A 25,281-nucleotide genomic window follows, 5' to 3' on the forward strand; every position below is an offset into this window, starting at 1 on the left:
TACTAATTTTTCAAAGGTATGTATATATGACAGTTATTAACTCCTTAATATCTCATTTTCCTTATAATTAACTTGAAATATAATTGAATAATAAGTGTGTGAAGCAATAAAATGTGTAAATATGTTAAATTTATAATTTTTAAAAATATTTTTTTAGTCTTAGTGGCGCCATCGGTGGCAAAACGCCCAAGTTTGTAGTAAAACTAGTTCCTACTGTTTCCGCTAGATAGCGCTAATGACTATAGGGTCGATAATTATTGCTGAATTAAATAATGTATGTATTACAATGATAAATTTGGTGTTTGCGTTACTATTTTTTAGTACTATAATGCAAAGAATGTTGTTAATTATGCATTTGTGTAATATAAAAAAAAGAATTAATAAATGACTCGGTAGCGCCATCTAGCGAAAACAGTGCGAACTATTTCTACTACAAACTTGGGCGTCTTGCCGCTAGATGGCGTTACTAGTATCGAATTACCGACTTTAGAAACATTTATTTATTTAATTTTTTTTGCAAATTAACATTGTATTACTCCGTGTTAGGGGTGCTAAACTATTAGTTTAATTACAATTCTTTGAATTTTAGCGATTGTGAGCCATTTAAGCGTATATAATGGTAGTTTAATCTTTCCATATCCAAAATTAGTTCACCTGTCTCACCGCTAGATGGCTATACTGAAAGTCACCCCGTTAATGCGCTTATGGGTTTGAAAAGCATAAGCAATTATGCATTTCAATAATAGGCTTATTTGAGAACTTCTTTGTATATAAATTATCAATATGTTTATTAATATTACTAATATTAATAATGAGCTACATAATTATTTATTTTATATACTATAAATATAGAAGATAGAATAATAGAATAGATATAACCCTACATTAAAATAAATGCAATAGTTTATCTATCCTAATATTTCCTTATATATTAATTGTTCCTGCTTAAACTTTCCAGAATACTTTAAAAATCGGAAGCAAATGAAATCTCATAAATATTTGATACGTTACTAAAGCATTAGAATAAGAAATATAACACGCATGATGAATTTACGTAACATACCTAAAATCGCTACATAATACAGGTGGAAACTACATTACACCTGTGTATCGCATATAATGTATTTTCCTAAACGTTATCCTGTGCATCAAGCTTTAAACAAGGTACATGGACGATCGATATGCCCATCTATCTCTAAACTATATAATCGTTGCGGACCATACGTGTTTATGGATGTTCAATGGTTGACAGCTGTCAGTCGCACATAGGTTGATAGTGAGTCACGATATTGGCAGTGGAATTGGGTGAAGACCATTCACCTCGACAGGTGACTAAGAGCCTAGGAATTGCTGCTACCTCTTTTTATCTTGAAGTTGTGTTATCGTCTGTTGCGCACGCACTCGCCCGTAGCTAAAAGCGGTTCATGCTTTTGTGACTTTTCCTTTAGACAAAAACCTAATCAAGCACTTGCTTTTTGGCCTCCAAGTTTTGTGCTGGTCCGCCACAGATATCGCACGTCATCACCTACCCCTTTGTTCAGATGTCCAGGTATTTTTTGTAAGAGCCCATGTTTACTTTCTTTTGCACTTATTTGTACGAATCCTTAATTAATAATAAGCGATATTTACCTTGCAAGCTTTGTTTCGCAGCGACATAACCGGCATGGCGTCTAGCTCCGTCAGCCAGGAGGACTTTGACAATGATTTTAAACTGACATCCAGGAGGTCCAGGATCAGGACAGCACGAGCACGTGTTGGACCACCCAGACCAGGGGACACCTCTTCCATAGGTTTTCAAAGTAATTCGATACTTACCTATCTGTTAATTTGATCATTTCTGTTGAATTGTTACTTGGAATGCAAATTGCTCTGCTTGCAGAGAATGCATCAAACGTAGAGGAGGCTCAGGAAGTATGCGATATGAGCTCTAACAACGTGCCTGATCACGAGAACGCGCAAAACAAACCGATAATGAGAAAGCAGGACAAACGGGTGACTGGCCGGTGAGTAATTTTCTTGCAGTTGCCTGCTTAAGAAATGCCCAAAGATGTTGGTTTGTTGAACCTTGGATGACCACACAATTTTGTTGTATTTAAAGTAACATGATCAAACTCAATGAAATAATAATAATGAGACGTCTATCCTTGATGTATCCTGTGCCGTCATCCAAGGATTAACTTTAAGTGCTCCTGCCATGAAATAGAACCAGCACAGATGTTGCACACGTTGCTAACACTTTCTGGGTCTGGTTCTAGTGTCTTTAGTGTCGTATCCTGTTTGCACAGGCCAACGCATATAAACAAGGGGAAGCAGCAGCGGGATAGACGAAAGCTTAGGGAAAAGAGACGAAGCACAGGAGTGGTACATTTGCCATCGACGGAGGTTTGTCACTGTTTGCAGTCATCTTAAGGTCCCAATATCTTAACGACTCTTCGCAGCACTTTCTCAGATTCTAAGAAAGGATCCTTTGATTGCATTGATGCTCGTTTGATATGAGAATCTTAGTCGTCTTTGTATCTTGCATGACGAATTTTAGAGATATTCTATTTTTCTTTCTTTCTATTCATTGTAATAATAATAATTTAAGCAATTATTTTGAACGATCTGAAATGAGCATTTCAGTGACGGAATTTGTATCGAGTGTATTTTCTTTTTTTCTTTTTCTTTTTTTTTTTTTTGGTGTTTCCAATTTGTATCGAAATTGTCTTGAGCGAACGTATTTCTATAGAAAGTCATGCTAGAAACGCAACACACACGGAATGTCTAACAAAGTAGAGTTGCACTTAGAAAACGCTTTCTCGCGATAACGATAAAAAAAAATATGTATAACGCGTTTAGACACGAGTGTTATGGATATTGGTAACAAGTTTTTGTGTGCAATCCCGTTGTTACTCCGCAATGTAATTTCGTTAGCCACTTAATTCTGCAGAGTACAGGAGGTAGTACAGGAGAAGATGAGGAAGAGCTTAGTGGCACTTGTCTTGAAACTAAACACAACACACATCACAATGAGTTCCTTGATCATGAACTCTTAGAAGTAAGTTCGTATGATAATACCAATATGTACATATATATAGTATATATATTTTTTGTTTACATATATGTACATAAATATATATATATATATTTTTTTTTTATCTATTATTACCGTTCAGGCGGTTCAAAAAGTCGATCAAAGTTTCTTGTATCAGAAATTATGTATGTATGTGAAACTACGCGTGTTTCAGGAACGGACAGCAAAAATGTTTACACAAAGGCGAATTAAAAGGTATAAAACACTATAATATCGACTACGGTAGTAAACTTATATACATATATTATACATAAATATATAGAGCTTTAGTGAAATTTAGTAGTTACTTGTAATAAACTGCTACTGCTTTTTAGGCATTACCGTACTTCCTACAGGTCATGTATAAATAGGCACAGTTGGTAAGTGCTACTGTACGTGACGAAAGTACAATTAGGCACGACCTGTACGAAGTACGGTAGAGCTAGTAGATTCTTTTAAATATGAGCCTGCGTATTGTAACAAGTACGTAAGTCCTTTGTTATACATTTTCTACACGGCGATCTCGAATCGATAAGAATTGTATTTCTCGTTCGATCACATAGTAAACGTGTGCCTCATCGTATTACGCTAAAATAGTTCATTCGAGGAACAAACATCGGTAGACGTTGCGGAACATTAGGATCGTTTATATTGAGGGTCGTGCCTAATATGATATTATATAGGCAGTTTGGACCAACAGAGTGACACGCGATTGCTAATAGACGAAAAACGCCAATTTAATTTTAGCCATTCCGATTTGGAAGCAGACGACGAGGAATTCGACTCCCTGAATCAGTCTGACAGCGTGAATCAATCCGATCACGGAAATCACGAGCCGCAGACGTCTGTGAATACTGGCAGCAGGCCTAGACTGCCTACGCCTACGGGAGACAATCCACACGAAGTATTTTCTTAGTATTTTCTATAAAGAAAATATTTAATCACATCTGGTGTAGTAGTAACAAGGCTTTAGGATAGAGTAGTTGAGTTATTCTAGTCAGGTCTCACACTTACAGGGACCTGACATTTATACAAGATTGATCTTTTCTCATCGTTTCCCTGCAAATAATAACGTAGTTCAAGCCAGAGACTTCAATTTTTCAAAGAAGGAAGTATCTTTTAACAAGGTCTTAAATGATTAATGTTTGAGAATAACGAATTACTTGTTACGACGTCATCAAATGTCTGCGAGTTTAATTATACTGTATCCTAAATAATTCGTAATGTTAAATCAATGAGAAAGAAATGAGGTTAAGTGCTCATAACGATTGAAGTAATCGTTATTCGCCAGCAGTCATTGATCGAATTAATCTTCGATGGGTAATAACGTGTATGTTAGCTACAGTGAGCAACATAACTTACCAATAACCATAGTCTTATAAATCATTTTTCGTCCTTCGCTGTAGTTATTCAATTTAAAATACAAATTTCATAAGCTATAATATTGTTTTTTTTTTTTAAATTTCAGTTGATCGAGCGGACGCAGGAGGAGAACAGGAGGCTACTGTCGCTCCTCGAGGATCGTGATCATAAGATCATGGCTCTCGAGGCCCGTCTGTTACAACAGAAACACGAAATGGCCATGGAACGCGAGCGACTACGGGAGGAAAATGCCGCGTTGATTCGCGCAATGGCGGCTCTTGCCAGTAATTAGCTTTCCTTCTCGCGAGGACACAACCCGACGCTACGTATCAATCCTACGATCGATTCTAGAAATCATTGGATTAGTGGATCGAAAAGCTATATATAACAATAGTTTATATTAATCGTGAATGTACTTGTTAATAATAGCCAAGAGAGAAATAGCGAAGCGATTTTAAACGAAAAAACATAACACAGAAGAAAGATGATTAATTGATAAGCCAGGCTGCAAGAGAATTAGGGTAAGTTACACAGTAATGTTACAGTCCGTTTTCAATTCCTCTGTATAATGTTTTTGTAATAAGCAATAGATCTCGTCTCACGAGTTTGAAGGTAATCGATCGTTTATCCGCTTCACTTATAGAGCTTTAGTTGTACAAATCCAATTACGTAGCAGCCAGTGTTGGGCAAATTTTAGTTAAAATTACAATTATTGACCTATGATGACTATTTAATCTGAAATATAAAACTTTCGCGAACTGTGGTACGGTTTTTATGATGTAGTCTGGTCATTGCATCCCAATTTTTAAAACTATCTTTTTCCCGATATTTCACTTTTAAAGCACTGTATCATCGTCTTATGTAAGGAAATCATTTTGAAACGGAAATCGACGATTAATCATTAATTTGATCAACGATGAGTTTCAGCAAATAACGATTACTGTAATCGTCAATCGTCGATTAGTTCAATGAAATTAGTCAATTAATGCCCAACGCTGGTAGCGACGAGAAAAATTTTATTTCGCGTCTTCATACCGTTGGTATCTAATCTTGCGCGATAAGTCGAGGCAAATATGTTTTTTTGCAATGTAACAGCTTAACAGTAGAAGAGGTGCTACAGTTTGTTATGTCATTGTCAGTCAAATTGAGTGAACGAGATTCGTAAATATTGACGAATTTATCCTCGACGCGATTGTAAGACCCTCTGAATGTCGTAGTGTTCGAACAGCGTGTTTTATACTCACTCTATCTCCTTCTATCGCTAATGTTGGATCTAATGTTAGATCTTCTGCGTTAGTTTTCTACTCGCGGAGTTCTTCGCTTCGTCATGTTTCAGAGATGGGCAAAATTTCATTTCGATAATAGATTTCGCCCACCTCGTATTGGCGTAAAGATAAACAAACAGTGTAATTGAAGGCGATTCGTGTACATAGATAGGCACAAACCAAGCAATTTCGTGGCGATCGCGATGCATTTAATTAAATTGAAAACAAGGAACATCTTTCATGCATGGAGTCGTGAACAGAGCGAAACGTAACGAAGGGGTGCGTCACGTAGAGAAAGCAGAAACTTCGACATTGACCCCTATCTACTATTAGTTATATATATATACCGCTGCAACCTAATACTTACTTACAGCGAAGCGTATATACATATGTATACATTTAGAAAGCAGGAGACTGAGGTGTGCGAGAGTGCATTGTGCATGTGAGCGAGCAGAATAGAGAGAAAGCAACAGATCGAATTTGTATTTACGTACTTCATCGTATGCACAATCATATTTTTATTCCTCAATTAATAAGTTCGAAGAAAATAATGAATTACGTTGAAAAAAAAAGGAAACACAAAAGACATACAAACACGTGTCTCGTTTATTATTTGACCGCGTGCACGATTTACGCAGCCGCCATCCGCGACCAACTTGGTTTTTCTTGTATCGAGTTTAATTCTTCCTGAATGGGAAACAAAGCGTATCGATATAAGAGATATTGCTCGGTCTAAGGAGATTCCACCCGATTCCATCGCGAGAATTTGGAAACTTTATTATATTCAAAATTCGATATTTTCTGTCTAAATAAACATTTTCTTAATAATCGTATCTTTTATGTTTCTGACCTTTTTCTCAAAGCGAATTGCATGACATAATTCATGTACTGTATCCGTAAGTGTATTAATCATCACGAAAAGTTTCAGTTCAACGTGTCGCGTATTTTTCTCTAAAAAAAATTCCAAACGACAATTTCCTGATCCGTGGCGCAAGAATCCTTTTAAATGTAAGAAAAACATATATACGGAAAGTCATCGTTCGTGAAACGCAAGGAATCGACCGCAAGAAGCGTGCGATTTATATTTTTATTCATAAAATAACTAAATAAATTTTGATATGATACAATACTTGTCCTCGCGCGTATGCATACGTTACACGTTATATTTAACTGTACATTTAAAATGAAAATCGATAGGATCCGATCGTACGTGAGCGTTTCCACGAGTCGATCGGTTCGGTGCTCGTTTCCATCCCAGCCGATGTGTGGGTGCGTGCTCTCGCGCGCGCAACTGGATCGTTAGCAGTTGAATCTCAACATGTGCATACCGACGCAGAAAGACACCAGCAATAAAGGGATACGTCAATCTACGACAAATCGTTATCGTCTCGAGATCTAGGGTCGATGCAAAACAGAACCAGAAAAGCATTCGATGGCCTTCAGCGTCCAACTGACTCTATCCCAACTAGTAAACCTTCCCAGTAACTCTTACAGTGCAATGATATACAACGCGTTCGCTGTTTAACCGTTTTAAGGCTCTGCTTTGCCAGTCCTAGTCACGGGATCACGTCCGAACAGCCAGTTATCGCTACCCCAACTATTTATCGCAGGTCTACACGTATAATTTTATTGTTAAAGTTCTCCCACAATCCAGTAAACGCTACATACACGTAATTTACATTCTCACGATGCCACAGGTACTACGCGCTCGCGTGGCTCTCTGGTTACCTTTCTCGCTCTCTCTTTGTTTTCATATGGTGCTACCGATCTTTCATCTCTATCGCGAGTCTTTCTTCGTCATCGCCAGCGTCTTTGCTCCGCGACATAATACATGTATATTTACAACGCTATTCGCTACACTTTTTACAATGTCCACGGAGGTGTCGCGACTCGCTCCACCCATCGGCGACCGCGTATCTCCTCCGTGATTCATAAAAGAGAGAAAATAAAGGCGACATCTCTTTGATATGTACCGTTTTTCTTTATCGTTTCTCGAGAAAATTAGAGAATTTGAAGGAACTTGCTCTGTGTCTCGTATGCTATTATTACTCGTTTTCTCATCTTCACGCACTACAGCTCTCTCTTTCTCGCTTGTCAAGCATTTATTGTCAACAGTTGAGTCTCTAACGTAGAAAGGCATATCGGTTAAAAACGAACTTCTCTTGTTGTTCTGCTTTTTTGAACAGCTGCTCGGTTTGATTAACAGCGGCGATTGTCGTGTCGTAACAGTATTCGCACGTGTTACATTATTTCTTAAATCAACGTCCCCTGTGTGTTGTAGGCCGTAGCTCGAGGTATTTCAACGTTCAACGTGGATTTTACGTCTTGTTTTTCGTTTCGTTCACGTTAATCAACGAGGATGACTCGTGATCGACAAAAATAAAAGCGATTACAATGCTAGGTACGTGTTCTCGACGATGGACAACAATTTTTGGTCATTGCGGCGAACTTCACTCATAGCTCGCCTGAATTTGAAACTAAAAAATTCCTGTTTTGGCATCGTATGTGTTCGTTCTAAAATCGTATCCGTTATCCCTCGAGTTGTCGACGACGTTGTTACAGTCTAAATTAATTGGCGGGGGGCATTTACTCTCTCTTTCGCACCTTACAGTAAACATTACATCCCAACAAACGACTAGATCACGATGGTTGGATCTCAACCAGATCCTTAAATGCTACGGAGCGCTTGTGGTTAAGTTAAATTCCGGTTAACGATATATTATTTATCAAATATAAACCACTTCGCTATCAAGTAATGTAATATACGAATACAGATACAAATAGGCAAAGGCAAAAAACGCAAACATAGGTATTATTGATCTCAATTGACATGCATTCAACCGTTTTCATTCCACGTACACGCGTCCCCCGCTGGCAAACTGGCTTTATACCTGGGGTGCAGTCACTCCGAACGTACAAAGACTCGTTCTCGCAATGTCTTTGTGCGCAACAGCGTTTCCAAACAGTGTCCCTGACAAGGTACTTCTAAGACTCCTCGGAATAGGGTTAGATCTCTTTTGAGGAGCGATTAAAATAATAAAAAGCAAAAACGAATCGGGGAGAGGGGGAGGGGAGGGGAGGGGAGATATCGAAACAAATAAAATCGTCATTCTATGATCTAGCAAGTGAAGGAATCGACTTGGCTAAGGGATGAGGTCCCAGGAATCTCTACTCTTTCAGTTCTGCTTTGTATGCTGTTGCACTTTGCAGGACGCTAACCCTCTATAGCATAATTATTTATAGGTCCATGAAGTAATCAATGCCTAAATCTGTAAGATTTTGATTAAGTTTCCAATTAGGCAAATGCAATAGAGGGTGAAACGTTTCTGAGGAGTAGAAATCTTTCCGAACTAAACATAGTAAAGTCGAATGTTCTCGCTAAGCTTGCGAGATAAAATAAAAGGTAAGTTTCCTTTTATGGGAGATGAGGAAGAGCGCGTGTGTCTCAGACAATTGTACCAAGATGCTGCGGAACACTGTCGCATAAGTACACCTTTTAACGACGATTGCACCAAGTCTCTCTCTCTCCGACGAAATAAATAATTCGCGACGTGGCACGTGCATGTTGCCCGCAACGAGGGACAGCGTGTAGGGATCCAGGCAGGTTTGACGATCCTCCGCAAGATGGACGTCGCGCGCATTATTTGTCTCTTTTTCCGTGCAGTCCTGCCGATCGAGGCTTCCTCTCATCTTCCCTTCCACTCAAATAAGTTATCCGGTGAATAAGAAATATACTGTTTCCGTAAAATCAGCCTTTCCCGGTATCTGGGGGCGATCGCCAAGGCACGTGTAGCAAGGTAATCCGAGTTCTTCTTCCGCGGGAGAAACAGGGAATACGAGTTCGATCCACGCGGATATGCAGGATATGTGTACAGTAGTTTTCATCTGGCAGGGCCCAGGGTGCGACAACCGAGGCCCAACGTATCCGGAGGCGGTCCTCACACGCTGCATCCGGACGTCACCTCTTCGCTGTTCTGCTGGTGCGACCAGCGACATTGATGACAGCTCTTTGGCTCTTCAGGCGCCGGGGCCACACCGCCCGACGCCCTCAGCCCCTGCTCTAGCTCGAGTAGCTGGCCCATGAAGTTCAAGTTCGGACTGATGATAGGCCGCGCGTTCTTCACCAACTTGTACGCCTCCACCATCGACAAACCTTTGTGCCGCATTATGTACGCGATAGCAATCGTCGCGCTGCGCGACACTCCCGCCTGACAGTGAACCAGTACGCTGCTTCCGGCTTTTCGGGCTTCCTCTGCAAAAGAAAAAGGTTCCTTTATTAGTACAATGACGAAAATAGGAGACTTTTAGTTGTTATCAGTGAACAAATACGATCCAATTAGGTCTACTTTGAATTCCTCGCAACTCTGTCTTTTAGACGTGCTAAGAATATGGTCTACTTAAAGATAGCTTAAAAGTAGGTCATGTTTGGACTCATTTTCATCAAGAGAACCTCGCCAATTCATTAACATTACTTTCACAGAAATATAATGAAATGTTCATTTCTTCGGACTTAAATTGATACCAAAAAGAAAGGTCGATTACTGATTTTACTGTTACTCTCAGATACATTATACACGGTACTTGTAAGCGACAGAAAGCTGTAAAATAGGATTCCACGAAGTGGAAGTAACCCGTTTCATGCGATACGAAATTCGTAGGTCAGATTGAAATGGGTTCAGGGACGAGGGTCATCGACGTATGTCTGGTGTCTACGTCATCTGGAATTTCTAAGAGGTGATTTACAGGAATGGGCGAACACAATGCTCTCTGGTAGGGCGTGCAACCCGTTCGGATGACGCGAGATCGCGTTATAAACGGTCAAACAAACCAGTCGCGGTAACCCAAACAGGCGATTCGGTTACGTAACATGGGGGACGCTATCGTATCGCCAATGAGTCACGGCGCCGCGCGCCCGTATCCTATGTAACGTCCTACTACGTGCCGGAGAGAGCATGAGAGCCGCTGCAAGTGCACGTGCACATACACGCGGAACCTCGAGGCGGCGGCGAGCGAAAAAAAGGACTCGGCAAACGCGGCTTTTTGCGGAAGAATTCCTCGGAGGTTAGGTTTCGAAAGCGTAACAGCGAAGGGACTTGACTCGGATCTAGACATTGGGAAAATTCTATTAGAAGAGTAGAAGATGAAGAAAAAGAAGGAAGCTTAGACATATAGTTAATACTCCCTGCTTTCAAGTAAACTGGAGTATATAAATAGTGTTTGAAAATAATTCCTGACGTCCAGGCTTATTTACAACCTGAGTTATTGTTTGTTTTATTCATACGTTACTGGAGTATAAAAGTAACTAGGTCAGAAATAAGGTCAAGTAGGACCAACACTAAAATACATAACATATAACTTTAAACCAATAAGAGATTACAAGATTGAGATAGTCTGTCAGGTTGTTTTCAAGCAGATGACCAAGTTGCAGCCTCCAAATCTACAACAATGAAATATATGTACCCAGATTATCTAATGGAAGGGTTACAAGCTTTGACACTGAAGAATACACCCAGGTGCCGTTCCCCAAGTGTCGATTAATCGCTAATAAATCGCCAAACTAAGATAGGAAGCGCAACGAATCTTATCTGGTTTATGCATCGAGGGTCGCGTAATCGAAGTAGTTTAGGTAAGCGTTGGTCGAGGCGATACGGTGTGGTGCATCGGCCCCTAAACGATACTGCGAGCCGGCATCTGCTATGAGTCACGGCTGACGAATGGCCAGACAGAGACGGGAAAAATTGGGGAGAAGGAAACCCATAAGGGAGGATGAAATGGTGAGAGAAAAATTGGGGATCTGGGGGGCATGATCATTATAGATGAAACGACGGATGAACACATTAGAAACCGGATCGAAGACTTTAACGGAGTGGACGTTTAACTTTCCACTTCCTACAACTCAAACTATGATCCAATGTAGACTTATTTCGTCTCTCCCTACCTCTATAATTAAAGGTTGCATCAAATCAGAACGCCTAGAGGTTGTTTTATTAAGTGGAATATTCAAGTAGCTACTAAATTGTTCACCAGAATGCAGTTGATTACACGTAAGCTTGCTAATTAGAATCGAGAATATAATAAAAGAACCCAGAGCTCCTGTCAAGTGTCTTACAAACTACAATATCGAAGTAATTATAACAATCGAATGAGTCAAGAAGTACGAACAAAAGTGGACAAATGTTACTACAGAAAAGAGGGTGGGAGAGGGTGTGAGTCACAGTGAGCAGCGGGCCGCACAGAGTGTGCAGAGATATATTTTGGTAACAGAAGGCGCATGTGTACACAATGATGGAAAGCTACGACACCTGTCGCGATCCCGAAAACGATATCGTGTTCCGGGAAATCGGACGTACTTGTTGCCTGGACGCTGTTTGTTTTATCTTCCTTGGGGGCCCTCCGTTCCTTGAAATGTTAAAATTAAAACGGGAGATTCATGTTCTGGGAACACGTGAGGCTATTACGACTCGCTGCGCAATTGCGCGATCAAACGCCATGGAATTGAACTGATATTTATCAAACGAGTTGGTTGGGATGAGCTTTTAACCTCCGGTCTGTAAACACTTGACTCGAGTGGCGAACAAGGGACGGCGAAACAGTGGAAACGATTATATAAATAACATTTGCCCTTTTTGACATTGTCTTAGAGTTACATCGAGTATTTTTCTAATGCTCTCTAACGAATAACACAATTGCAACGTATATTTTCCTGTCTCAAGTGAATGCACCATGAAGACAGTAGGGCAATGGGATTCGAGGAGCACACAGCTGCCCGTTTGCGGTAGAGGATCCTCGGATGACGGCTCGTCGACGCAACGCGTTCGCCCGTTTCTTTTTTTTTTCCCTCCCTCGTCGGTGGCGTTGCACGACGCAGTTTGGTGTAACGGAAACAGGGTGTAACCAGCCGTTTCCGGTGGACCATTCACCGCGCGAGGACTAGAAGACGAAAGGCTTCCATTCATGAAACCATGAGTCACGCGCGCGAGCGAACCACCGATCAGCGAATGCACACCAGTGAATCCCCTTCTTCGCGGTGCCCCAGTGCCTGGGCTGCGCTCTCCTCGTCCGTGTCAGTCGTGTGTTTATTGCACCGCATTCTGTACCCACGTAGACGTGTGCGTAACGCGAGACGAGAGAGTCGTTTACGTGTCTGCCCATGCGTGCACACAGGGAGAGCTCTACCGAATGCGCAACTGGTGGAATGCTGTACCTGGCCAACCGTCCCGACACCGTAGGGACTGTTGCGTGAAACGAAGGGCACCTTGGAGCGTTGACCGTTAAGACGTCTCCCGTGGCCAAACAAAGCAACGCTGACTTCACCCCTCGAGGTCCTACCTTCAGCTGTTCCGCGCAGGAACTTGTTCCCAACTCTTTGCCGTACAAAGGAGGTAGTCATCGCGAACGTGGCAGTTTTAAGGGATTGTACTTGGGTGAAAGGGGGGCTCTTAAGAACAAGTTCAACCTATTCTATACAATTTTGTTGGAAGTAGCTACTAAATTGTTCAACTGCGGAACCTTCCTCGATTTTCCGTCTACTTTCATCATTTCTATTGGGATTGCTATGAAAATCTAATATCACCTTTCTGATAACAAGTGAGCACATCTCGTATGGGAACCTCTCTATACTCCCGAACAAGCTCCCAGACGGGATGGAAAGTTTAACCGCCGCGAGTCACAAAGGGCCTCGTCCTTGGTTCCCATGAGGGGAAATAAGAGAGGCGCCTTAAATTCAGCCCGTTAGGAAGTTGCTGCGTTTGGCACAGCCTAAGAAGACCATGGCTACCATGGGACCTCGCGTTACAAACATTGCAATCTCTACTTTTGTAGCTAACAGTGTACGTGTTGTATAAGAAGATCCTGAATGGCCCAAGATGTTGAAGACTTCGAGGTATGATAATCTTCAGCCAACAGAAAGCTGTGATACAGAAGAAAATGTATTATGTCGAAACTATGAACCGTGAACGAAACGGAGGAGCTTACAGCGCAGCAGACGAGAACAGCAACGACGATCATTGCCCGGGGACACACCCAGTCAGCCGAAAGAATTACTCATCGACAGAGGCCAACGTGCGACTTTGTGAGCTCGCTCGCCCTATACGATCTCTCTCACGGTGAATTAAACGCAGCCTCCGCGAATGTCCTCCGTAACCTCCTGATACTTCGCACCGTCAATGCAATTAGACCAATTTACCCGAACAACTATACACGTCCTCCTATTTTCGTCGAATCACGCGCGCAATAGGTTTGCAAGCGTCAATGGATCGACCACGCTCGCTCGTTCAATGTCAGCGTGCATTATTAAACGCGTCTCGCGTTTCATCTCGCCAACTATTCAAACGCTTCTCTTGACATCCAATTCATCAACCGCCGGGTTGACTAACGGTAACGTGCTCTTGCAGCTGCATGCCAACGTTGTGGACCCGGACACGTTTCACGAGGAACTGTTCTATTTAAATGATTAGGTGTCAGGGATGACATAGACGTGACTATGGTTAGATACGGATCTGGAATAGTGAATGGTTGTTATCAAGGAACTATTGCTAAGGTGGTAGGTCCTGTCCCCCAAGTGCGGAGCAAGGGACAACAAAACGTGTTAAGGGACGGTGTCTTAGTAAACCACTCACCGATGAAGTCGAAGGCCTCCTCGAAGTACTGTTTGAGGTTTTGGTGCCCGGAATCCGAGGCAGGGATCTGCCTGTAGGTAATACCCCTCTCCTCGTGATACCCGGGCAGCTGCGAAGTGACGTTAAGGACTCTGGTGGCGCCTAACGCGCGAAGGAGTTGCAGATCAGCCGCGTCTTTGCCATTACCAAGGTACAGGAAAGGTAAAACCCGGGACGCGGGGTGACTGTCGATGTCTGCAGGTTGGGGAGTCGGTGGCCCCGACAAGCTCAACATTGGACAACCTGGTCCAGGGCTCGGGCAACCGCTAACCGTCGACGGGCCAGCTCCGCCCGCTGGGAGAAGCGTGTCCTCGCAGAGGTCCCTGTGCCGCCTGTGGAACTCTTTGTGTCCACCTGGAAAACGAAACAGACGAACGTGTCCGTTAGAATGAGAAACAATTCGGTTGGATTTTAGGGTGCTAGGGCGACTAACCAGGTCGACTCGAACCGCTACCGGTCGTGGGAACTGATCGTGCCAAGTATCGAATTACTGGTAAAGCACCGATACCCTGACCGCGCAGGTGCTAGCTACCGATTGCTAACATAACTTCTGGACTGTGGAAAAATCGGGGCGATGCTATGGTTTACGGGCGCACCTTGCATAGGATTATCAGTGGAACCCTTTGGGACTAAGCTTTCAAGATTCAAGCTTTGAAGATCTCAAGGCTTGAAATTCCAAGCTTTCAACATACAAGCTCTGTAAGAGGAATTAGAACTAAATGGCTAATAAAATGCATTCCTGAACACAGATGAGAAAATAAAAGTTCCTCTAATCCAATCACTACGCTCTCAACCTGGCAAATTCAGATGGCCACGTAGCTTGCAAGTGTTTCGCTTGCAGTGACCAATCCAGGCAATGAACCCGTTAACGGTATTCTACGGTAATTCCATTGTTTGCTCTGCCAGACTCATCGAAAGCGGCCGCGATGACTCTCTGTTTACTCGATTTTGCGAAACTTAAAAGACGGCCGCAGAAACGCTGCGCAAATAAAGTCGAAGACGGGAAACAAAGACCAAGACGGATAGACATGCCGTTCCCTTTCCGTGTTCCTCGAGGAATACAATGAGTCGATTGACTCCCCACCAGGCAGAATCACGACCTGGAATTGTGTACGCAACGATTTCTCAAGAAACGAGCGGCTAATAAACCTGGCCTATCGCGTGGCAGATTCACCATACTTCCGCGTGCAATGCTCAAACATGTACTTCTCGCCAATAGAAACAAGAGAAACTCTACACCCCCTCTGAAGGATATACGATATATTGAGGCACGCCCTATAAGAATTTGGAATCTTGGCACTCTAGGTGTGTTCTTTGCGGTTTTCGAAGCCCCATCGAAGCTGCTATGTGAATCTTGATCCTTGAAAGTCTTCCAGTCTTAAGAAACGTGAGAGAGACCCCCTCTGTCGGGGAGGGTATGGAAGAATGCACCGAAAAATCTAAAATTGGTAAACGAATGCGTTACGTTAAGCAACGAGTCATCGTCGACGAGACAGGAAAGACACGAGGAAAAGCTTCGAGAAAGAGGAAGCGAGAGAGGAAATGGAGAACCCGCGAATAAACGGCTTGGGGTAAAAATAAAGGAACACCGAGTGCGTGGGGTGGGAGGGAGGGCAAGGAAGAAATGTGGGCTAAAAGTGTCTTCCTCTCCTGACCTGCAGCTCGTGAGGCCTGGCCTGGCTCAACGATGAGTCACTCTATTCGCCCCCTGCCGTCGCGCCGCACGGCCGCCAACCCTGTGGCTGCTGTCGCGGCCGATGATTATTCCGCAGTCGCCGCAACGAAACTTCCTTTCGGTTAGGGGAGAGGGCAGGCCCTCCTCCTTCCGGATTCGATTCGATCCGTCACGTTACTTCTATTTAATACACCCAACGGCAACACGCGTCCCTATTCGACTTAACCACCTCAATTTATTAATTACGAATCCTAACGGAATTCAAGTAACGTTTCAGTATATAGGATTTTGGGTTATGTAACTTAAACAATCTATGTACATACTTGCTCATCACAGGTTGCTCACTCAATGCTTTTGGATAGAACCGAATTTTGTGTCTGCAGAACTGTTCTGTATCAACGTGAAAGTAAAAAGCTTTGAGGGCTCAAGCTTTGAAGATTCAAACTTTGAGGATCCAATCTTTGAAGACCTAACAATAAGCTGTAAGGTTCTAAGCTTTGAAAGTTAACAGTTTCTAGAGTTCTATTCACCCATGGGTCAGCGATCGTAAATGTCACGCCTCTTTCCGTGAATAATCATGGTCCCTGGTTTTATAGTCAGCATTGAAGTCTAAACGGATGATTACCTGCTATCGACAATTCCGTGTAAGTAGATGTAATGCAATTCCATGACCTACTCTCGTGGTTTTGCCGGAAATCGTAAATTTCGAACAGGACGTGTCGAGTGAGTAGCAACTATCGACGAAGACCTCGTGTAACCTCCTGTCCTACACGGATGGCCGTTTAGCTTTCAGGGCGACTACCTACTGATAACGTTCGATAAAGATAGTTTTCAGTTAATTGGTACACATTAGGAAGAAAAATATTACTTCATTATAACCAACAACTTCTTTCCTAATAAGGAATTTAAATGAAGATGACTTCGTACAAGTACCTGTACACATATTATATTAACCTAGGAAGATCAACAACTCTTCACCAAAGTGTCAAAATAAAGCAAATGTTTTTAATTATTTCCTCATAGCCCTCATAAATAGCCAACGTATTTTCTTTACATACCATTTTATCACGCTCTTTTTAGCTGCTTTCCAATGTATTTTTTCGTCGACAAACAATATGTACGACGTTTTCCAATTACACGCATAACGGTCGCTGTACAGGTTTGCCAACGTTGTAAAATCAGTCGGTATTAAGATCTACATATCCCTAACAAAGTGGCGCAATCGCGCCGCCTATCGATAGGGGTATCATCCTACGCCTAGGACTGGTTCAGAGGGAAATTGCAACTTTGTCGTGGGTGTTCTATTGTAGCACGGTCAGGCCATAGCGAAATACGGTTCCCCCATAGTATATGATACATTGCGATGTCACAAGATCACGTTTAAACATCGCGATACCCGATGCATACTCCTGTCGACCGGCAAACGGTAATTAGGCTTAATAGGTCGCAATTATTAAGAAAAGGGGTACGCGTGTGCCCTCGCAGGGCATTGGCCTGATTTTCATTGCGACTGCTTTGTAAAAGATCTTAACCTCTTGAGCACGACTTTCAAATCTCAATTGATACGATACGGTTATTTAACGTCTCGTGATTTCTAACGGTTGTTTTAATGGAAACAGAGATGAGCGTTGACGCCATATTGAGAAAATCTAGTAACTAACTTGAATTGTCGATAACGAAGAAATTGCAAGACATTTGTTTCATCCGATAACTGATGATAAAGTACAGGCAGTTTAGGTTAATACAGCAATAAGGGTAGATAATTTTCGCGACACCTGCGAAACGAGAGCAACGAACCTCGAATAACTTGATTGATATAATGACCCAAATGAAGCGACCCACATTCCACTTTGCAGCGACCATGCACAACTGTACACCATCTACATTTAGTCGAACACTGATCTTTCGACTGATACATCGTAATTCGGTGCTCAATTCCCAGTAAATTGATCGACTTAAATTTAATTCAACGATTGATTAAAGAAAAATGCAACTATCGCAAGATTCTTCGAATGTTGAGACAGGCGATAGAACTTATCGACATAAGATACCAATAACGGCACTTATCGACACTAACAAAATTACCCTACTGGGCGTTAAAGAATAATTTCGCGTACCCACGATCGGTAAAGTTTTCCATAAATTCAACTTTGATATTGACACTTGGAGGAATGGGAGATAGAGTGAGCTGTAGATTCTCTCTAAATAGGGCGGTTAAGTAGCGATCGGTACATGTTTGATTTTGAACTTTTGTAATAAGAGACCACACGTTTAAATCGAAACAAGTTATGCTTCGTAAGCTATCGAAAATGTATACAACAAGACGATGGATGATCCTGCAGTTTTAACGACGTGCCCTATCTCTTTGCTGGTACTTCACGGGGAACCTATAATCAAAGCTATCATACGAGACGCAGCGAAAGAATTTTTCTCGTTCGCGACGGATAAGGGGTTATCTACACGGTGTGATTTAATGCATAAAACGGGAGCCCGATTAACAGCGCGTCGAGGCATTTAAGCGCAACCACCCTTGGGATAAGGAATCCGTAAATTCCACCATTCCGTAGATTAACAAAGAACGAGTCATCGAGGACGCGTTACGCCTAAAATTCGAGATACCAAAGTCTGAGTCATCGCGAGGAGATTGTATTTACCCGCGTGCCTCGTCCAACTACGTATTCTCCCGTCACCGCGTCCAGACGTTTCAGAAATACCTTTGACCATAATAGTTGTCGACTGACGTCGTGAATTAGGCGGCCAAATGGAACAGGTAACCAGTAGCGAGGTGTGATTAACCCGCGGCTGTTGATGGCATGTGGCCAAGGGGTGTTAAATAAAGATGAAGATAAAAAGTGCAGGGAGGGGTGCCAGACGTTGATTTCAATAAATTTTGTGGAGGATGACAGGAGTCGTGTACGAAATTCATAGGCATGGTAACGATTGAATATGGTTATGTATTTTTAAAATAAGAGGTCAAAGGTTGGGAATTCCTGCTTACATCTGTACTACAGATTCCATTATTGGTAATACCACTATATACTTTTTTTTATCCTTTTTAGAATTCTTTTGAAATATATTAATTGACTCGATGGAATGTGGTATGTGGTATAAAAAGTAATGAAGTATAACACACAGTGGGTGTAGAATGTATTCGTACACCGATCAATTTCCCAAAAAACTTTTGCGTGAAATTGTAGTTTCTTAACTTCCTTTTTTTGTAATCAATGATATTTTACATATACTCGGAAGTCTCTAAGATAGATATAGTCCAAACAACATTTACTAGTTAATATAATTTGTGAAATTAACAAAAAGATGCGAAAAGTGGGTGAAAGTATAGAAGCAACAAGTATTTGGACGATTCTTACGACGAACCATTTACAACAGAGTTTGTAACGTAAACACATTAGTTTATTGCTCCGTGCGAATTTAGAAAACATCAAATTTCCAGTAAAGTACTTTTAAACAGTTGCCCGAATACTTGTTAATTTCGCAACTTACATAAATAGCTATTTGTTTTGTAATCTATCTATTTTAGACATTTCCGAGAGTATGTAGAATGTTATTGTTTATAAAAAATAAGTTAATAAATTACAATGTTACACAGTTTCTTTGGAAATTGATCGGTATACGAATACTTTCTACACCCACTGTATACCGTATAACATTCTAGACCAAACGTTTGTATTTCTCCCTATTAGACTTGGAACGATATCATTGACCCGTTGCGGTCGTACGTCGAGCGAGGCTCGACAAAAGGAAACGAAGCATATGCTGGTATTGACATCATACATGAAGGTACAAAGTAGTCTTTACGATGTGAAACGTGGGATATGTCTGAGAGATCCTATGACGAGGCTATCTTAATCTCGAACTCAACACCACGCAGAAACATCTAAACCCTGGGTACCTGAGTAACAAGAAACGCTCAAAGATATCAGAGATTTCTCGCATTGTTCAGCGTTCCATTCAGTGGGACGTAGCTCTTTCCAGACGGTTTTGAATTGCTCAACGGAAAACGAGGAACAAGATCATCGTTCGACTAAAACGTTAGCGAAAAAGCGCGGATCGCTACGCTTCGGGGACGACAAAAAACTCAAGTCGCATCTCGGTCCAGCAACGCGGCTAACGAGACCACGGAATAACGTACACAGAGATGCACGCCGAATGAATCACTTTGAGGATGTTCGATTCTGCATCGATATTCTAGAAACGAGATTGTGGTATCCGAGCCCACGGAAGGGTGCAGATCTGCAAGATTTACTACTAAACTCAACGAATAAACAATTTAATTGTTCCCTATGTTATGGATTTGAAATTACACGTGGGTACAGTTGGTATCTAGAAAAACCAACTTCTCCAAACAAAATTCTATTCGTCCCACCATCGATTTGTTCCCCAAGAATCGAACATCCCTGGACTCCCGCTGTCCGGTACCAGAGAGCACAGAGAAACGTACACACGATGACTCACATACCGAGTAAAACATAAAGACACAAAACTAGGGCTCTTACCCCACGGCTCGAGATTCTCCAGAGGAACAAGTCTCAGCACAAGGCACGGTGCTTCCTTCTTCATTCTCATGTTCTGTCTTCGAGAGATTTGCTCCACGATTTTCGTCGACTCTCACCTCACCATTTGACACGCACGGGTACAGGAGAAGCGCAGAAACAACTCGAATCCCTGTCACAGTCGCGTGCAATCACCCAACAAAAAAAGATCACTGATTCTGGTACGCGAGGTAACGCTAATGGATAACGTCTTGGATCGGATCGACAGTAAATACACTGTATCCTGAACGATGGATCGCGTACTGAGGGGAGTCCGTGTCGTGATTGGATTCCTTTTCAACGATCCGGCGTCTACTGCTAGACTGCACGAAGCAACGGCAATCTCTTCGCGAGAAGCGTGTTTACGCGTTCACGGCAAAACGAGAACTGTTAGTAAAAGATACGTGGCAAAAGCAGCGCTCGCCCTTTTGCTCGTTGGCGGGAGACTGCTGGCTAAGCGGCACGAGAGAGTTTACATGAGGCTCGACTGGGTGACTCATCCGGCTCGACTGCGATTGGTCGGCCACTGCCGTGACGTACGCGAATCGCGCGGCGGGACGAAGACACACGAACGCAGTCGAGTAGGCTCCGTGTGCTTATCCTCTTTCTTGCTCCAGCGTCCCTGACTATAGGCCTTTTCTCTTCCTCCCTATCTCCGTCTCACTTCCTCACACGTTCCTTCCTAGTTCACGGGGCTTCGTGCATTTCGTTCGTAGCGGCACGCAACGCTTCACGGCGTCCTATGACGACCTTGTCGCGCGACTTGCTCGTAAATACATAACGTAACGCTACTTTTAACCCTTTGCACTCGCGAGGCGACTCTTGGTCGCCGTTGGACTCTACACGGCGATCGAGGGGCGACCAAGTCTGTTCAGACCGAATCTCGAAGCTTTAGGAGCGGAGTATCTATTGTTGGGAACGGTAGAATAGAAATAAGATTTTTTAGAGCGAATTAGCAATCTTCCTTTTTAGTTATACGTTAATGACGGAATGGGATTGAGTTTATAAGGTCTGAGTCTCGATTCCTCGAGGATAGTGAGGCTGACACTTTAAACATGGTTCCTGTATTATAAGATATTGGGTATATTCACCTTTTGTTAATTATTTCTTCCTATATTTATTCTCTAAAGAGCAGCCAACATTATTTTAGTCCATTTCAAACTAATTATTGCGGTATGCTAAATTTCCATTACATTTAGAGCACCTTGAATCGAAATGAGTGCGATTCAATTGTTAGATTCAACCGTGACCTTTAAGGCTGACTCGCAACGACTCACTCGTTAACGTTTGTCAACGTTCTTCGGTTTCCAATTTCTTTGAATTCCACCGACAAACAAGCATCCAAAAGTGTGCACTTCGAAATAAAGATGCAGGCTTATGTTTTCAATTTACATTCGATCACTAAGAAAAATTTCGGTCGTGACGAGCCCTCGACTCCAAAAAAAAAGCAAAGGTTTAGTTTTGCTGGGAACGAAAATAAATCGAGGCATTATGCGTCTCTCGAAACGCAATGATTCACGCATCTGCATTCGTAGTGCAGAGAACCTGCCGAAGAGCGTTACGCAATTTGCCCACAAACACGCGTCTAATTTTACGGCTTATCGCACTGCTTTAGCACTCGCGAAACTGTTGCACGCGACAGGGAAATTTCCACGACGCGACAACTTCACGGATCGGAGAAAACGCGGAGAAATCTTCGTTGCGAACGCACCACTGGGCTCCAATCTTCCGTGTCCCATTCCTCGAAAGAGCATTTCTCTTCTCCGTTGAATAAATACTAGTTCGAACTGCTCGAACACTTGAGTATTATTCGAATAAGTGACTACTGGTGTTCCATTTGAATACTGAAGTATTCGTATATTTCGTGTATTGACCAAGTACCTAATTTTTAAACTTCATTTCCAGCTGAAGAACAATACCATCTTAATAAAAGTATTTAAATGATATATTAGTTCTTGGTACGAGTATCTGCGGCTTATTGGGCGTAAGGGAATTCCGATTCGCGAATTATCTCATAAGCATGAGAATGTTACAATCTCAAGCCACCAATTACGTCGAATAGAATGTGATTGTTCTTTTTCTAATCGAGATCTTGGATTTCCTGCGGTCGCGTTATGGAGAAACGTTCGTCATCGACTGAAGCTTTTCTCGATAGCGTGACGGTTTCCTGGTTAGAGAGTGCAATACTTCATTAGGCAGAATCGGCAGATTCGTCATCTTAAGATGCAAAGTCGAACTTCGTAATGAGATTGTCAAGTATAGGGGTGTCTATTGCGTCACATCTCCGAGCTAGAGTGGCTGAAACTTGGAGCCAAGTTTCAAATTAATATAGAACCTTCAAGACTTGACGAGATAGAGCTTGGGTAATGATCGTCAGTTTTGACTGACAAGCTTTTAGTGTTGGACCTTCGAGCACTGATCTATGCGTTTGACGAAAGACAGTCGTGCTCGTAACCAGAGAAGAGTCAAAAACAACCATGGTTGTGATATGCATAAAGCACCCAATTGTACTTTCCCTTGGTTCATTGTTTGAAATTGCTGTATATGAGAATATAAGGGGGCTGAGGGCTCCAGATGTTTCGCCATGGAAGTGAATCAAGCGCATGAAGGATCCGAATTATCGGGAAAGAGAGCCAGCCACTCTGGCATCGAAGTCTCCAGGCGGTTCAAGACGCTTCGCAGATTTCTCGAGTAATCCTTTCTCTCTACATTCAAATAAAACTCAAAACTGACACAACCACCACAAGTAGGATATTGGTTTATTGAATCCACCTTCGTACTTTGTATATATGCATTCAGTCGAAGCTTGACATAGACGCCATTATGAGGATGCCGAGGTCTCCAGACGTTTTTTGCCCCTAGTTTATTAAAGGTTCTACAAATGGCTAAGTGCATCTAGGAGCATTCATCTGTTTATCAATATAGTGAGTGATTCAATTCGACTGGCTGGAAATCCCTTCAAGGCCAAAATGACTAACGTTTAGAGAGAAACGCTTATTACAACCGCGAGCCTCCTTCTCGCGGGTGTTCCGAGATCCCTCAAGGCCTGCAACGTTATTGTCATCGTGGCGAGGAAAAGGAGTCATCGCGAGCTGGAGCAGGTGATCCGTCCAGAGATTATTCGCGAGCGTGATGTCATTGGCCAGAGATGATCAAAAATTCTGGAGAATGGTATGAAATAACGCTTCCCATCTCGTGTTTGCGTTAAGACGTCACGGTGTTTGGTTAATTCGTGGGATTAGTCAGCGGACGGGGTTAAAATTCTAGATTAGTCACTCGGAGGGGTCGAGATCATCTTGAGAAGTGGACTAGATCAAGGAGGGACTTTGCATGATACGCCTCTTATGGTTCCTCGGTCCATGATTACGGATGATCTCCGTGATTACGAAGATCGTTCGCGTGGCTCGAAGATGGTGCTTACGAGATTTGCAGAATTTATAACATTGTTTAGATATTTCATTCCTCTGTGGATTCGATCACTATTTCATAGAAAAATCATGCCGTCGGTATAAAACAACTCGAGCTGTTATCTCGAAGTTTGTGGAAAGACACCGAGCCTATTAGTGAAAATTGAAAGGAGTAGCTATATTTTGCACTGCTCGCAATAATCACTCGATGAATCAACCAAATATCAGGCACGCGAATCAACGCCTTGCATTTAATAAGAGAGGATGACACGTAACACCGGGAGCTTTCAAAATATTGATTGCCTCATTACATTGAGCGCTGTATTATGACTCCACCGTGCACAGATAGTTTCAATCTATTCGAAGAATCCTAGCAATGAACGCACATAATGGAACGAAAACACTGCGGCGCGTACAGTGAATCCTTAATGACGGATTAATCACGCCTTATTGCGCGCATTCCAGCTCGGCTGCAACCAACGAGAGCGAATCGCGAATCGAGACGCGAATTCACGATTGATGGCGAAGATCAAGAGCAGAGAATTTAAAATAGACACGATATCTATGAATTTGGAATTTAGATATGAATTTTTGCTCATTTTTTAAAATAATTATTAAACTTGAAATGTAAACTTGTTCACTTGTTAAAATTTATAGAAAAGAAACATTCATTAATTGCCTTTTCGATTGTATAAAAATTAAACCACTTTTATTAATTTGTCGCAAAATTTCTGACTATACTTGGTTCGCGACGAAATCGACGTGAATCAAATCGTAAACAGACCGCGAGATACAACTTTGCTCCGAGTCTGTCGTTACGCGAGTCGCAATGATTCATTCTAGACGCTGGGCGTCGAATAAAGTTCATCGATAGCATCGCGATCTAGACGACCACAGACATGATGCATGTTTTGTAACCCTCCATGGGAATCTTATGACCAATATGTGACAGAAAAGAATAAAAAAAAACGTATATCAAACTGTGTACTTTGAACAATAAAAATCTAAACACAGCCAAATTATTACAAATGGAACATTTTCTACACTAAAGCATAAAGTATACATACACCAACAAAATATATTAATTATATTATTATACCGAATTCCAAAAGAAATACTCCACTAATGAACCTTGAACGAAGCCAGTACGAGTTTGAACGAGGAAGCAAACTTTCGCTTTCAAGATTGATTAATCGTAATTTTAATGGGTCTGCTTGGTTATCTGCCGGAAACGCAAAAGTTTCGTTTCGCGGCGTAGAATAGAGCCGGGGTAGGAACACCGAGACGTAAAAGTTGATATCGATGCTCAATGC

At 42.2% G+C, this 25,281-nt stretch overlaps 2 protein-coding genes across 13 annotated transcripts in view; one reads left to right on the forward strand and one right to left on the reverse strand.

Moving 5' to 3' along the window:
* The first annotated feature begins 933 nt into the window (after window positions 1-933).
* LOC128894183 (PRKC apoptosis WT1 regulator protein-like) lies at window positions 934-5,137 on the forward strand. Of its 12 annotated transcripts, none has more exons than XM_054155719.1 (10): window positions 939-1,328; window positions 1,449-1,558; window positions 1,651-1,799; window positions 1,880-2,003; window positions 2,256-2,382; window positions 2,930-3,037; window positions 3,228-3,268; window positions 3,388-3,432; window positions 3,800-3,956; window positions 4,521-5,137. In XM_054155719.1, the coding sequence occupies exons 2-10, from the start codon at window positions 1,542-1,544 to the stop codon at window positions 4,704-4,706; spliced, it is 954 nt and encodes a 317-aa protein (XP_054011694.1). In that variant the 5' UTR covers window positions 939-1,328; window positions 1,449-1,541; the 3' UTR covers window positions 4,707-5,137. The 12 variants fall into 12 exon arrangements, with proteins under 12 accessions (XP_054011703.1, XP_054011704.1, XP_054011694.1 ...); XM_054155722.1 differs by having other exon boundaries at window positions 1,449-1,549; XM_054155720.1 differs by having other exon boundaries at window positions 1,488-1,558.
* Window positions 5,138-8,882: 3,745 nt separating this feature from the next.
* LOC128894182 (dual specificity protein phosphatase 10) overlaps window positions 8,883-25,281 on the reverse strand; it is a 61,504-nt gene continuing 45,105 nt past the window's right edge. Inside the window, exons 4-5 of the mRNA XM_054155717.1 lie at window positions 14,298-14,690; window positions 8,883-9,931 (exon numbers count right to left, since the gene is read on the reverse strand). Of these exons, the coding sequence (XP_054011692.1) occupies window positions 9,618-9,931; window positions 14,298-14,690 (707 nt within the window). The 3' untranslated portion in view covers window positions 8,883-9,617. The remainder of the gene's footprint in view (window positions 9,932-14,297; window positions 14,691-25,281) is intronic.

Source organism: Hylaeus anthracinus, unplaced genomic scaffold (genome assembly GCF_026225885.1).
Source record: "Hylaeus anthracinus isolate JK02 unplaced genomic scaffold, UHH_iyHylAnth1.0_haploid 3, whole genome shotgun sequence".
In the NCBI taxonomy this organism is placed as follows: Eukaryota; Metazoa; Arthropoda; class Insecta; order Hymenoptera; family Colletidae; genus Hylaeus; species Hylaeus anthracinus.